Source organism: Camellia sinensis, chromosome 10 (assembly GCF_055761805.1).
Source record: "Camellia sinensis isolate YWXY chromosome 10, ASM5576180v1, whole genome shotgun sequence".
NCBI lineage: Eukaryota > Viridiplantae > Streptophyta > Magnoliopsida > Ericales > Theaceae > Camellia > Camellia sinensis.
In genome coordinates, this window is record NC_138970.1 from 81,777,814 (window position 1) to 81,793,122 (window position 15,309).

The 15,309-nt window shown below is 40.7% G+C and overlaps 1 protein-coding gene across 1 annotated transcript; it reads left to right on the forward strand.

Annotated features, from left to right (window-relative positions):
- The first annotated feature begins 12,965 nt into the window (after positions 1-12,965).
- On the forward strand, positions 12,966-14,887 carry LOC145800513 (uncharacterized). The gene is made up of 2 exons (XM_082890201.1): positions 12,966-13,512; positions 13,857-14,887. Exons 1-2 carry the CDS (start codon positions 12,966-12,968, stop codon positions 14,885-14,887), a joined length of 1,578 nt encoding a protein of 525 aa, XP_082746327.1.
- The last annotated feature ends 422 nt before the right edge of the window (positions 14,888-15,309 follow it).

Sequence of the window (15,309 nt, forward strand, 5' to 3'; positions counted from 1 at the left end):
TCATCCCACCAAGCTCAGTAAAGTCTATCGTCACTGAATCAGTGAACTTGGGGGATAGTACGAGTATGTGATCGAGGGATGAACTACCTGCGGGCGACGTTCAGTTTACTCTAGATGTAGCGTATGGCACGCACTGTTTTGAGCATTTGCGATTGCTGTTTATTTTACGTTCTGGCTTGGGTATTGAGTCAGTCCTGTTGTGTTGTTTTGAGTCTGTCTCTTTGTTTTGAGTCAGTCTTTTTGTTTGGGGTCTGTCTTGTTGTATCGAGTCAGTCCTGTTGTATAGGAGTCAGGTGATTTCGGGGGTGTTACTTCGGACATCACTGGCTTGTTTTGTGTTTGCCTTTTCTCTTTCTTTTGAGTCTGTTTCTGCCATGGAGCTAGCTGTGCCAACAGATCTGAATGAAACAACAGTGGTTTTCCATGCTTTTGCCCTTGTTTCCGCCTTGAGCCAGTTGTGCCAAAAGACTTGATGAAACGACAATGTTTGTCACCTGCTTTTCTGTGCCTTTAAATCATTGCATTGGACCTGAGTTTTCCAAAACCTTTTGAACATTATGATGAAAACAAAGAAGAAAGAATTCCTTGGCTTTTGTAAAAATTTGATCAACTGAGAGAAAGAGAGGTGTGCTAAGCCCTTGATGAATGAGATCATGCTTGTTAATATGAGTACTGAGAAGGATCCTGGCTTGATCTAGATTGGTTCTGCATTGTCTTCAGCGTGAGCGACTAGTCACTTTCTTAAAAGCTTTCAAAAAACATTTTGCGCCGTCCTGCGAAAACTTGTGTGGAATTGCTCTTGAGATTATACAGCCGAGGATCGCTCTCAACCTCGAGACTCAACCCCTTTACTTTCAAACCTTGAACTTGAATTCAAAATGCTCAACGGTCAGCCACAATGTGAGGCCTGTGTGGCCAGATTTGAAGCAGCCCACGAATTAGGGGCAAAAAAAGTCAGATCAAGAAGATCGGGCGTTATCAAAGGAAGCTTGCATAGCTAGATCAGAAGCCCCCCTCGAACTAGGGGCAAAAATGTCAGATGTGCTCGCAGGGTCAAAAATCGGGACATTTCTCAAACTAACGAAGATCGGCAAGAATGCCAAATCCCAGAAGGGAGGAAAGAAGAAAGTATTGCTGAAGGACAACCAAGTTCCTATCCGCAATGCTAGGGGCAAATTCAGCCCCCCATTGGATGGACTCCTACATCATCAACAAACAATAGCCATTTTTCTGGATTCAGATGACTTCAAGATCCAAAAACCATTTGACATGGACAAAGCTACACTTTTACCCTTGAGAGGCTCGCTGGGCCAAAAACCCAGAAGGGCGATCCAGGCAAAAGTTAGAGCAAATAAAAAAAGAAAAAGAAAAGAACAAAACAAAAAAGAGAAAAAAATGCAAAGAATGAAGAAAAGATGAAAAAAAAGAGAGAAAAGAAATGAAAAGAAAAATAAAGCTTAAGCGTAAAAAGAGAGATTAAATACCCGAGTGTACCTTAACCCAAACTACGTAAGGCTTGATTCCCATGCTTGAGATACGTAAGCAACTTCATTCTAAAGTCCAGCCATAAACACTTCCAATTCGATTGTGTCCATGTAATGGTTCTGATCATCTTTGTCTTCTCTGTATCTGAGAATTTGGTTGTAATCGTCACTTTGAGGACTAATTACAGTGTGCTGCGGTGCTTTTCAAACAAGGGGCAACTTTTCCGTTGCCATATAGTGCGCTGTGGTGCCATTCAGACAAGGGGCAACTTTCCGTTGCTGTGTAGTACCATTTAGACAAGGGGCAATTTTTTGTTGTTTTGGATCTGAGGTTGTGCATCTCAAGAGTAAATTCTGTGTTGGTCGAGCAGTGGCCATTTGTAAAAACAGCTTTTGAGAATTTTTACTGAGGTTGACTAATTCTCTCAAAAATTATTCCATCTTTTCCAAAACTGGACTATTTCTTGGACCCAAAAAAGGAAAATTTTCAGTGCTCACAAACTAACTTGCATGGTTTTAAATCAGAAAATCGAACAAGTATGTTAGTCTAACTCTCATGTTGATCAAAATTATTTTCGTAGAAAACTAAAAAAAATGGTCAAAATGATGAACTAGGGGCACAGTTGAGTCAGGTGTTCTGTCTTTTCTCCATTGTCAACATACTTGCCAGAAAGGGCACTCTACCTGCCAGAAAAAGGCGCAACTGAAGTTAGCGGCAAAGGGCCAAAAGCTCTCACATCCTCCAAGCAACGAGGTGCCCAGTGCGAAGCACGAATTGGAATGGATCGGGATCCCTCATCTGGACACAATTGATCACGTCCAAATTCCCCGGCAGAGCATCGTCAACCGATGTCAGCTGCAGATCTGCTACACTTCCAGTTGTAGCGCAACCCCTCTGTGGGAAAGTTCACTGTTGTGAGTGCAAGAAGAAGAATCTAGTGGAATGCTAGGGGCAAGAGCCCGTAACTTCCTGTTTATCCATCAACCACCCAGGGGAGGGATAAAAAAAGAAGAGAGATCGAAGAATAAAGAGATGTACGTTGAGGGAAAAAGTGAGAAAAGGGCTTTTTCAGAAAAACAGAGCTTGAGGGTCGAGTGATGTGAGAATCACAAATAAGAAAGGGTAGGAAATAATACCCAGAGAAATGAGCTCCTTGTGCACGTTTGAGTGTTGTGTGTGTGTTTTTTTTGTTTGTCTCGATTCTTATCTTGAGTCGTTTTGAGTGTCAATAGATGCGTTTAGGTTGTTTACCTTTGTTTTTCTTTATTGAGTCGTGGTGCGTTGTGTTCAGTCATAAGCTCAATACCCGGTTAAGAACTCATCTCTTAATTTCAAAAATGAATCGTTTTGTGCTTAGAGTGTTGTGCCATTCTTCACATTTGTGCAAAACAAGATTTGTTTTTTCATAAAACTGCAGGGTTTAACCCAGGTCATGTAAGAGTAGTAAAACCAGGACCTATCTGAAGCTATTTAGGTTCCAGGCTACAAAGCAAAAGAAAAGAGGGAAAATTCGGAGCATCTGAGTTTGTTTGAACTTCCGCGAGTCCCGTCACTACATCCCATGTGTTCAGAATGAGCTGTGTGTTCAGAATGAGCAGTGTGCTGTATGAGCTGTGTGCCAAATAAACTGAGTACTGTGTTATTGAGCTATGTGTTCAGAGTGAGTAGTGTGTTGTATGAGCTGTGTGCCAAAAAAACCGAGTACTGTGTTATGAGCTACGTGTTCAGAATGAGCAGTGTGTCGTATGAGCTGTGTGTTCAGAGTAAACAGAATACTGTGTTGACTGTTTCGATGCCAGAACGGTAATTAGAAGTGCTCTCCCCGAGTACCAGTCCCTACTAAAGGCATCTCGGCCGTGTTTGCAATGAGTTCCTAGAAGATCAACTGCGACAGTGGAAACTAAAGTTCGAATGGCTGTTGCCTAGAACACAAAGGTTTGGAATTTCTGAGACTAAAGTCTGGTTTAAATACCAAAGGGTGTATCCTCGGCTTGAAATCTCTATGGCAGCCCCATAGATTGAGATAGCATGCGTATGCGCCTTGGTTCTGGATACTGAACCAACCTAGTCTGTCACTCTGTTGGAGAATAGGGAAAGTAGTAAATATAGTCGGGAAGAAAAACAGCATCTGTGGTTTCCCCAGCAGACGTTGCTCCTTGTCAGCATCTCTAGACCTTTATATTGTGTGTTGATGGTAAAAGTTCGAAGAACACAAGGGGAGATCCCAATCAGAGTAGAGCGGTTCACCACCACTCACCTCGTGAGGTGCTTTCTAAAGCGCCGCTGTGTTTGTTTATTGTATTGCATTGCACCTATCAAGTTTCTTTCTCATTCATGCACGGCATTGTATGTACTGTTCATTCAGAGAAGTTCCGGTTCAGTTTGACTGATACCTTTCTCCTCTTGCGTTTGGCGTGCGTTTGGATACCCTTCTCCTCTCGCATTTGGCGCGCGTTTGGATACCATTCTCCTCTCATGTTTGGCATGCGTTTGGACCTACCCTTCTCCTCTCGCGTTTGACACACGTTTGGATGATTGTGCTTTCTTACACAGTTCCTTTCCTCTCTCGCGTGTGGTACGCTGAGAGGTTTGCCCTTTCCCCTCTCGCGTGTGATATGCTGAGAGGTGTGCCTTTCCTCTTTTGCATTGTTATGCACACTTTCCACTTTTTGCATTATTATGTTTCTCCTTCTTTTCGAAACACGGGGATATGTCCCTACGTTTTTCCTTCTTTCTGAAACACGGGGATACGTCCCTATGTTTCTACTTCTTTCCGAAACACGAGGATATGTCCCTATGTTTCTCCTTCTTTTCAAAACACGGGGATGCGTCCCTATGTTTCTCTTTCTTTTCGAAACACGGGGATACGTCCCTATGTTTCTCCTTTTTTTCGGAACACGGGGATATGTCCCTATGTTTCTCATTCTTTCCAAAACACGGGGATACGTCCCTATGTTTCTCCTTCTTACTCCGAAACACGGGGAAATGTCCCTATGTTTCTCTTTCTTATTCCGAAACACGAGGCTATGTCCCTATGTTTCTCCCTCTCCCCCTTTTCTCACACGATTTCAGCGTGTTTGAAATTTATCTTAGGTTGCGTCGTGCACGCACCTGGGTGGTTGTTTTCGGACCTCCTCTCACGATTTCAGCGTGGTTTGAGTGTCCTTTTCCTCATACGATTTCAGCGTGTTTGGAATTTATCTCAGGTTGCATCGTGCACGCACCTGGGCGGTTGTTTTCGGACCTCCTCTCACGATTTCAGCATGGTTTGAGTGTCCCTTTCCTCACACGTTTTTAGCATGTTTGGAATTTATCTCAGGTTACGTCATGTACGCGCCTGGGCAGTTTGTTTTCAGACCTCCTCTCACGATTTCAGCGTGATTTGAGTGTCCCTTTTCCTCACACGATTTCAGCGTGTTCGGAATTTGTCTCAGGCTGCGTTAAGCACGCTCCTGATTGGTTGTTTTGGATTTGTTTTTCCTCCTCTCATGATTCCAGCATGGTTGGAATATGTCACCCTTTGCATCTACTGTCATATCTGTTGCATCGCACTGTTTTGTGCACCCTACTTGCATTGAGCATGCATTTCATCGCGCTTTCTTGCGCATCACACTGTTTTGTGCACTCGTGCTATTTTGCGCATCGCACTGTTTTGTGCACTCGCACTTTCTTGTGCATCGCACTGTTTAGCGCATCGTGCTTTCTTGCGCATCGCACTGTTTTGTGCACTCGCGCTGTTTAGCGTATCGCGCTTACTCGGCATCGCACTGTTTTGTGCACTCGCGTTGTTTAGTGCATCACGCTTTCTTGTGCGTCGCACTGTTTTGTGCACTCGTGTTGTTCGGCGCATTGCACTGTTTTGTGCACTCGCGCTGTTTTGCACATCGCACTGTTTTGTGCACCTTACTTAGATTGAGCATGCATTTTACCACGCTATCTTGTGCACCTCACCTGCACTTGTTAGTGCATCGCATTGTAATGCACATCACTTCTCGTATTGTTATGTGTCACACTTAGGTTGCATTGTCATGCACCCCTTCCACCCGCATTGTCGTGTACTCTTCACATGCGTTGTCGCACACGTTCCATCCGCATTGCTATGCGTCACACTTAGGTTGTATTGTCATGCACCCTTCCATTCGCGTTGTTATACATCACACTTAGGTTGCATTGTCATGCACCCCTTCCTTCTGCATTGTTATGGGTCACACTTAGGTTGCATTGTCATGCACACCTTCCAGCCGCATTGTTAAGCATCACACTTAGGTTGCATTGTCATGCACCCCTTCCACTCCCATTGTTATGCGTCACACTTAGGTTGCATTGTCATGCACCCCTCCATCCGCATTGTTATGGGTCACACTTAGGTTGCATTGTCATGCACCCCTCCATTCGCATCGTTATGCGTCACACTTAGGTTGCATTGTCATGCACCCCTCCATTCGCATCATTATGCGTCACACTTAGGTTGCATTGTCATGCACCCCTTCCACTCGCATTATTATGCGTCACACTTAGGTTGCATTGTCATGCACCCCTCCATTCGCATTGTTATGCGTCACACTTAGGTTGCATTGTCATGCACCCCTTCCACCTGCATTGTCATGAACTCTTCACGCGCGTTGTCACGCACGTTTTGCCTGTATTGTTATGCACACTACTTGCATTGTTATGCACGTTTCACTTGCATTGTTATGCACATTTCACTTGCATTGTCACGCACTTTTCACTTGCATTGCTATGCATGTTTCTAACTATATTGCACATGTTAAGTTTCTTTCTTATGCAGGCACGATATTGTATGTACGGTTCTTTTGAAGCTGGCGCGACCAAATGAAGCAGGCGGTATTGTATGTACTCCGCGTGAGACATAGCGAGAATTGTATAATTCTCTTACATCCTTTCTGCATGTAATGTAGTTTGATTTGTATTCGCTTTCTTAAACTGTTGCATTTATTTTGCATATTTGCTTCATTACAGCTTTCTTTGCATGATCATAAGTTATGTTCGGCTTTGTGCATGTCTTTTGCATTTTGCCCCTGCTTGCGGGCGCATCTCTTTGTTATCTTGCCTGTTTGTCTAAGTCTTCGGCCTTGTCAAACATAGGTCGTCTCTGGGCTTTGACATTCACTCCCGTCACTTATGACTTCCGAGTTTTGTCAAAGGGGGGCAACTGTAGACACCCCATTTTTGCCCGACCTTAAGACTCATACGTCATTTATTGAGCGCTCGGTGATAGTGCATGTTGTGCTCGTTTCGAATTTCTGGAGTTTTGGCTAAGAGCCTTGCCTTTGGGCCACTGAACTCTTTGTGCTTTGGCTCGGTTTGCGGACCAAGCCTTGTTTTCCTTTCCTGAGGGAATGAGGGGTCTTGTAAACCCCCTCTTGTCGTCGTAGACCACTTTTTGTGGTCGTAGGTCACTTTTCGCGCTTGGAGACTAGTTTTCGATTTTCAGAGCCTTCGACCGCGCGCCTTGTCTCGGGACCGCTTAACGTTCTCCGTTTGGCGTGGTTTTTGAACCACACATTGTTTCCTTGGCCTAGAGGGCCACTGTGGTTTGTGAGACCACTTTTGTGGTCGCAAACCACTTTTGCTGCTTGTCAGCTAGTTTTCGAGGTTTCCGGCTGAGTGCCTTGCCTCCCGAACTTTCGTCTTGCATCCGTTTTGATTTGTTTTTGGTACAAACCTTGTTTTCCTTGTTTGGAAGGTGGTACAAGGGTGGGAGATCATTTTCTCTCCCCGCAAACCACTATCCTTCCTGCCAGCCAGATTTTTAGTCTGACAACTGGTCTCCTTGGTCTTTGGGCCATCTTTTCTGGCTGGCCACCACACCACTGCATTGTTTTCATGCTTTAGACTCTCTCCCACCATGGCCGACCAGTTTCATTTTTGGGAGACCACTTATGGTGGTCGGCCGACCACTTCAAGTAGCTGGCTGACCACTTGAAGTGGTCGGCTGCTTTTTGTCACCTTTTTGGAGATATTTTCTTCCAACTAGCACAGCTGGAAGGCACTGAAACCATCCTCCATACACGTGTATGAAGGGATGGCCTTGAACCCTTAGCTTCTTCAAGAAGCTTGAGCCTTGCTTCTCTATAAGAGGGAGGCTCCCCCTCCCTTCTCCAGGTTCAGTTCTTGAGGCTTGAGAGTTATACATACATACTTGTATCTATCTTGCTTTTGTTCTTCATTTTGTGCCTTAAAAGTGTCATTTTATCACACTTTTGTACACAAACACCACCCTTTTATTGCTGAGGTGCTTAGGAGCTGGTTTTGAGGTTTTTGGTTTGGTTTGAGCTTGAAAAACTTGTTGGAGTTGTAGCTTCAAAAGTGTTCTTCAAGGGTGAGCTTTTTACTCCTTAAACCCTTATTTTTGCTTAAGCTTTTAGCCATATTTTCATGTTGATTTAAGCTTAACTCTTAACTATAAAAAGTTCTATTTTTGCATGCTTAAGATCTTGTTTTAAGGTCACTTTTGTGTTGGGGGTTGTCTACCCCCTCTTTGGCCTTGTTTGGCCTTACTTGTGTGCCTTCTTTGTGAGCTTTTGGGACCACCTTGTTTTGGCCTTCTCACCACTGAAACTCAGAGGAATTTCAGTGGTGGGAAGGTGGTTTTGAGGTCCCAAATGAGAGAGGGTCATCCCCTCTCCTTGTGTCTTATATACTTGCTTTGAATGCCTCATGTTTGAGCATGTTTATTAAGTTTATGTTGGTCATATCTTAGCTTGTATTTGGGTTTATTTTAGCATGGCATGCCACATGTTTTTACTTGGTTTTGTCACTCCATGTATGCCTAATACACTTGTAGTGTAAATCTCACAAACTAGTCTTGTATGTTTCATGAAGTAGCATGTCATTCTAGCTTATTTTGTGTCCATTTTAGCATGTTTTTGGAGATGTTTTGCCATGTCATACCTCTGTTAGGATTTGGTTTGGTCACTCCTTGCATGCTCCTTGCACTTGTAATGCAATTCCTTGAATTAGCCTAACATGCATCATGCCTTATCATGTCATTCTAGCATGCTTTTGGCTTAACTTCAAGAAGCTTTTGTCCATGTTTTAACATGCTTTAGCTCTGATTTGTATTATTTTGGTCTTGCATGCCATGCTTTGTATAGCTATAATGCATTGTAGCTTGTTAGCTTTGTGCATCAAGTCCACTAGCATGCATTACTTGGACTATTTGAATGATTTGGCATCATTTGCAATGTGATTTCAGTACATGTAATGTTTCCATGCACTTGCATTTATCACTCTTTCAGTGCATCGGAGGGTTTGCCCTTTATGCCTTAAACATGAACCATTGCGTATGCCTTCATGCCTAAGCTTGCGAGCTATCATTTCAATGTGCTTTTGGGGTTATTTTGCCATGATATAACTTTGATTTTTGTTGGTTAAGTCATCTCATGCTTAGTTTTGATAGGTGTAGTGTAATCTACCTTATTTGCCTTGCATGATCCATGCTTTATGCCCTTCATGCTAGCTTGTTTTGGCTTCCTTCCATGCATGTTTTAGACTCATTTTGACTTGTTCTAGGACTGTTTTTGGTTGCCTTTGCCATATGCTTCATGTTTTGCATAGTTGTAGTACAAATGCCTATGCTAGCTTCAAGCTTTGGGTGCCATAACATGCTTCATTTGTGTTTATTTGGATGATTTGGCATCATTTAACATGACATTTCAGAGCATGTAGCATTGTCATGTTCCCACTTCACTCGCCCTTTGAGTGCCTCTAAGGGTTGTGCATTTGTTGCCTTGTTTTGGCCTAGCATGTATGCCATCTTGCCTAGGTCTTTGAGCCTCCATCTTAGCATGTTTTGGTCTTTGTTTAGACCTAATTAAGCTCTATCCATGGTTGGTTCATGCATTTGTGCCATGTATTGCATGCCGCCTTTGTAGTCCTCTTTACTAGCTTCATGCTTTAAGGGCCTTTGCATGCTATGCGTGCTTTGTTTGAATGATTTGGCATCATTTCATACCTTATTTCAATGCATTTAGTGTTGTCACAGTTTCATGTTTATCACTCCTTGAGCACTCTTAAGAGTTGTGCTCTTAGGCCTAGTTGAATGGCCACTGATTTGGGCATGGCTAAGGTCTGTCCATCTTGGTTTAAGTCCATTGAGCATGTTTGATTGCATGTTGTTTTCATGCTTACATTACATCGCATTGTGTATGCCATGTTCATCGCATTGTGTATGCCATATACTTTGCATTGTGTATGCTTAGGTTACATCACATTGTGTATGCCATGTTGTCCATTGCATTGAGTATGCCATGTTCTTAGCATTGTGCATTGTGCATGCCATTAGCCTTGTTAGGTTGTTCATGTTGCATTACATGTTTGCATTCTTGAGTTGCATTGCATATATGCATGTTGTTTGCATGCTTATGTTACATCGCATTGAGTATGCCATATTGTTCATTGCATTGTGTATGCCATATTCTTTGCATTGCGTATGCTAGGTTGTTACATCGCATTGTGTATGCCATGTTGTTTGCATGTCGATTCATTGCATTGTATATGCCATGTTCTTTACATTGTGTATGCTTATATTACATCGCATTGTGTGCATGCCATTAGCCTTGTTAGGTTGTTCATGTTGCATTGCATGATTGCATGCTTGTTCCTTACATGTGGTTTGCATGCTTGTTTTGTCGCATTGCATTTTTGCATGCTTGAGTCGCATTGTGCATGCCGTGCTTTTGTTGCATTGTGTTTGGAATAGGAGTTAGTCCAAACATGGGAAATGAGAAATGTTTCATACTTGAAGTGATGAAACGTGCCTCAATTCTCGGTCGCCGACGCTCTTGATCATACATGATAGAGTTCTAGGCCTTATGTGTTTATGTGTACAATCATTTTACATTGAATTGTGCAACTTCGCCTCTCGGCCATCATGCATCGAAATACGCGATTGGTGGCCCGAGGGTCGAGAACCACACTCCTTTGAGCTTATGAAATGATAGGGAGGGTGGTTGTACACACATATCTTGCAAATACATTGCCATGCCCTTTTTTGCTCTCTGTTGCAGCAAAGTGGAAAAGTGCAGCAACTGGTTGGCCAGCCAGAAAAACTAGCTAGCCGACCACTTTTTCTGCCCTGTAACAACAAAAAGTAGTCGGCAGGTGGTCTCCCACGCCAACAACTGGTCGGCCACCCCCCCACAGGTCCCCAAGGTGAGTTGGAAGCTTTCTAGAGCTTGGTGCAAGGTTCTGAGAACAATTGCAAACAGAGGCAAGTTGGGGCATCGCGACGGATTTCCGAACGAGGTGACCGGGCATGCATGCACTCTTCTCCTTCTGAGGGCCTTGCTCTACTACTTTATTTAGCTACTTTCCTTAGCTAGTTTACGCTTTGGTTTGTATTTAGTTAGCTAATGTGCTTAGCTATTCAATTTGTGTTATAATAATTAGTTGTAGCTAGTTATTCAATTTTATGATGTAATAAGTAGTTTAATTAACTTAGATTAGCTAGTTAGCTTCTTATTCGGACCCTCCGTCAAGAGGGCCAATTGTTGTAATAAGCGTGCGTGTGTGTAATCCATGTCTTCTAACCCCTATTTCTTTCTCCCTTTTACTTAACCGCTTACAATGGTTAGTTTTAGGGCATATTTTGTTTAGCATACCTTATGCTTGCATATGTGCATCCATTCATCTATTCTGCATACACCGGGCTTGGCGCATCATACTAACTGCATTGTATTTCAATTCCAAGTAGAATACACGTATCAATTTGCATTTCACACGCCATTCTAGAATAGCCGAGCCTATTTTAGCTGTATTTTTGCATGTTTTGCATTAGCTATCTTAACATGAACTAGGATCATGCATAATTTCTAACTAGTTCTCTGTTTTGGCTCGGAGTACGCTGTGAGTGTTTACGCTTTAGCATACTACATGCGTGTTAATGTTGCCATGAAATCATGCTTGCCATGAGGCTAACTGCTTATTTGATATAACTATCTGAATGCCTGTGGATGAAGGTTAGATTGCTTGAATTGGAACAATTCATTGAAATCCGCGATTTAGCCTACTTGCGAGTAGCAAACTTCAAACCGTTTTCAAACAAACGAACATGCAATATTTTGTTCAAACTTAGGCGATCTAGTGTATACTTGTATGCTGTGCGCATAATATAGTAATTCTAGGTTAATAAATGGAATAAGAACACGTGTATTTTCAAAAACAAAATATCATGCTTAGTACAAGCCGATCTTTTGATCGGGCGAGCGGGGGTGCTCATTGTATGACCTTCCCCTCCCGTACCCAAGTTCCCAAGCCGAGGCAACTTTGGTAATGACGGACACGTGGCCTTAGGCACGAGTCAGGGTTTCCTAAATTCCCCCAAAATAAAATATTTAGGTGGTGATTCTGTATCTGGCAAAGCAGTCCATGTTTGACACTTCTTTACAAAAATCAGTTTTCCAAAAAGATTTTCCGAATTTGGACTCTTTGGTGATTTATCGGTCTCGCATTGCACTTTGTGAGATTAGATTCAGAACCGTGACATTGGGTCTGAACTGTAGTAGCTCAGAACAAAACGAGATTCGCGCCCTCGCAAGCGCGGATATCGGAGAGTTCTCGGGGGCGCGTCTACAGTTTGTTATTTTATACAGTGATAATTTTATCACTGAGTATTTTGGGAGTGTTGTTGGATTCACTTTTTCAACAGTGATAAATTTATTAGTGAGTATGGGAATAGGAGATCAAAAAGTTGCATAATATAATGGTAAGATTCGAATCGAGTTACCATGTCTAATGAGTGTAAGCCTTATTCACTGTTCATGCTCTTGGTCTTTGGTAGTATTAACTGTTAAAGTTATCAGTGTTGGTTTTTTGGATGTCTTTGAGTTAGTTGATAATTTTATCACTGTATTAGATTTTGTTTTAGGGTGTTTGAGTTGTTTGCTGAAATATAATTGTTGTTTGTTTCAGGATTTATAGCGATGGAGAATTGTTTGTTTCTTATGTGCAAGTTTAGAGGTGTGACATTAGTTATTAGGTATAATGATGGATTTAATTTCAAGGATTTAGTATATAAATTGTGTGCAAAGTGGAGTGAGTTAGTTGGTAGTTGTTTGAATATATTGTATTCAATGCCTGGACATTCTTGTTGTGGTCCACAAAGTGAAGAGGATTTAGAGGTTATGGTTGGACTCGCACTTTTTTATGATATTCATCGTATTGATGTTTTTGTTAAGTATTGTTCTTTGGGTGAAGGTTATATAATTTGTGATGGTGAAGCTAGTAGTAGTAGTAGTGTTGTTTGTGAAGCTAATTTTTTGCCTTCATTTTATTCAAATCAACGAAAACCTTTGCTCTCCGATGGGTGGGTTAATTGTGTGAAATGAGTGAGACAAAGGTTTGCTCAAAGAGTTGTTGAATTTCGAGATGCACTGTCAAAGTATTCTATTCATTCCGGTTTTGATTTTGATTTTGTTAAGAATGATAAGGATCGTGTCACTATTCATTGTAAGAGAATGGCTGATTTGGAATGTTTATGGAGCGTGCATGCTAGAGTGGAAAATTATAGTAAAGCTTTTGTTATTAAACAATTTGATGATGTTCATACTTGTAGATCTTCTTTTCGTATATTTAAACATGCTAGGATTACTTTGAGTATGATTGGTGGGCTAATTTCAAGTGATATTCATAACAAGGCTTTGACAACGGTTAGTGAGGTGGTTTGTGATTTCAAGGACTATTATGGAACAGAAGTTTCTTATCGGCGAGCTTGGATGGGTGTTGAAAAAGCAAGGGGTATTGTTTTTGGTGACTATTCATCATCATTTGACGATCTTCGTTGGTCTGTTGATGCCGCTAATGATTGCAATCCGAGGAGTGTTTTTGATATGGAATTTGATGTTGATAATAAAGGAAGACATTTCAAATGCTTGTCTTTCGCTTTTGAGGCATGTATTCATGATTTCAAGTATTGCCGGCCTGTGTTGATACTTGATGGAACTTTCTTGAAAGGAAGACACAAAGGTTGTTTATTGGTTGCTACAGCAAAAGACGATAACCAAGGTGTATTCTGTGTCTATTTGTTAATATTATTAAAACAGTGATAATTCTATCATTTTTGTTACTGGAGAATGTTGATTATTGAGTATGGTCAATCTATTAGTGATAAATTTATGTTGTATACTTTTGTATGCTGTATACTTTTGTTAAATTTTTATATTTATACAGTGATAAATTTATTATTCATTGATTCTATATGTTGTATGCTGCTATTGAATTTTTGTAGTTATACAGTGATAAATTTATCTATAGATGGTGCTATATGTTATATACATTGCATTTTGATTTTTTTTTTTTGGTAATTTTTTTTATTTGTTATTGATAACATGTATATATTTTGTTTGTAGGTTTATATCCATTATGTTTTGCCACTGTTGATAGTGAAAGTTATGACAGTTGGTATTGGTTCTTGTCAAAGTTATTTATTATTTTGACTTCGGGGAGGGATATTGCATTTGTTACTGATCGGCATGGAGGTTTGTTGAAAGGTTTAGCTGAGGTCTTTCCATTTTCTTCTCATTCTTTTTGTCTAATGCATTTGAAGACAAACTTGAAGACTTATTTTTCAGTGAAGAGCCGTGAATCTAAGGAGTATTTGCTTACTCTTTTTAGTAGATGTGTATATGCTCCTACTATTGAGTTGTTTAATGAGCTATTTGAAGAATTTAAGGGTCATTGTGGTCGTAGTGTTGAGAAGTTTCTTGAGGATTTGTCTAGTGAGTGTTGGTGTAATGCTTATTTTCAAGGCAAGAGGTATGGTGAAATGTGCACAAATACTGCGGAATCTTTTAATTCATGGATTAGGAATGAACGCCATTTGTTTTTAACTAGTCTTGTTGATGCTATATGGGTGAAACTAATAGAACAATTTTCAAAAAGAAGAGAAGTTGGGAATAAGTGGAATCGTATTGTTTGTCCTTTTGTAGAGAAAAAGTTAGAAGAAGCTTTTAATGATACAAAAGCATGGATAGTTAAGAAATGTAGCGATAACATTTATGAAATCCAATTGGATCATTCAATTATGGTTGATATTGGGAAACGTTCTTGTTCTTGTCGATTGTGGGAAATTAATTTTTTTCCTTGCAAACATGGTTTTTGTGCTATAAAGAGGAGTGAGAATGATCTGAATAGTTTTCTTAATGATTACTACTGTGTTAGTAGTTATTGTGATTCTTATTCACATTCTATTTATCTAGTTCCTAATATGTGGAAGCCAAATGTAGTTGTTGATGATGACGTTGTTTTACCTCCTCTTTGTAAGAGACCAGCTGGACGTCCAAGAACAGAGAGAGTACCTTCTAGGGGCGTTAGGTGCAGTAGGTGTGGAAAGATGAAAACTCATAAGAAGCTTTGCTTTAGTTGTATTGATTTTAATTGAATTACTTTGTTGAGAGTTGAAAGGTGTTACTTGCATTGAATGATTGAGCATTTTTTGAAAGATATATCATTTCGGTACTTGCATTGAATGATTGAGGAATTTTTTTAACAGAAATTATATTTTTTGCTGATATTTTTACAGGATTAAGTTTCATAGATTTATATTATTTGATTTGAGTTAAATATAGTTGTTGTTTTTGGTGTTTTATACAGTGATAAATTTATCACTGGTTGGTTTGGACATGTTGGTGGATTATTTTTTTGTTAAGAATGATAAATTTACTATTGTTTGAAGGAAGCAATCAAGCATTAATGGAGTTCCTGAATTTTGTTATTTTCAAGAATGATAAATTTATCACTGATTGTATGGGAAGAGTTGGTGGTTTATTGCATTTACGTCAGTTGTTGATAAATTTATCACTG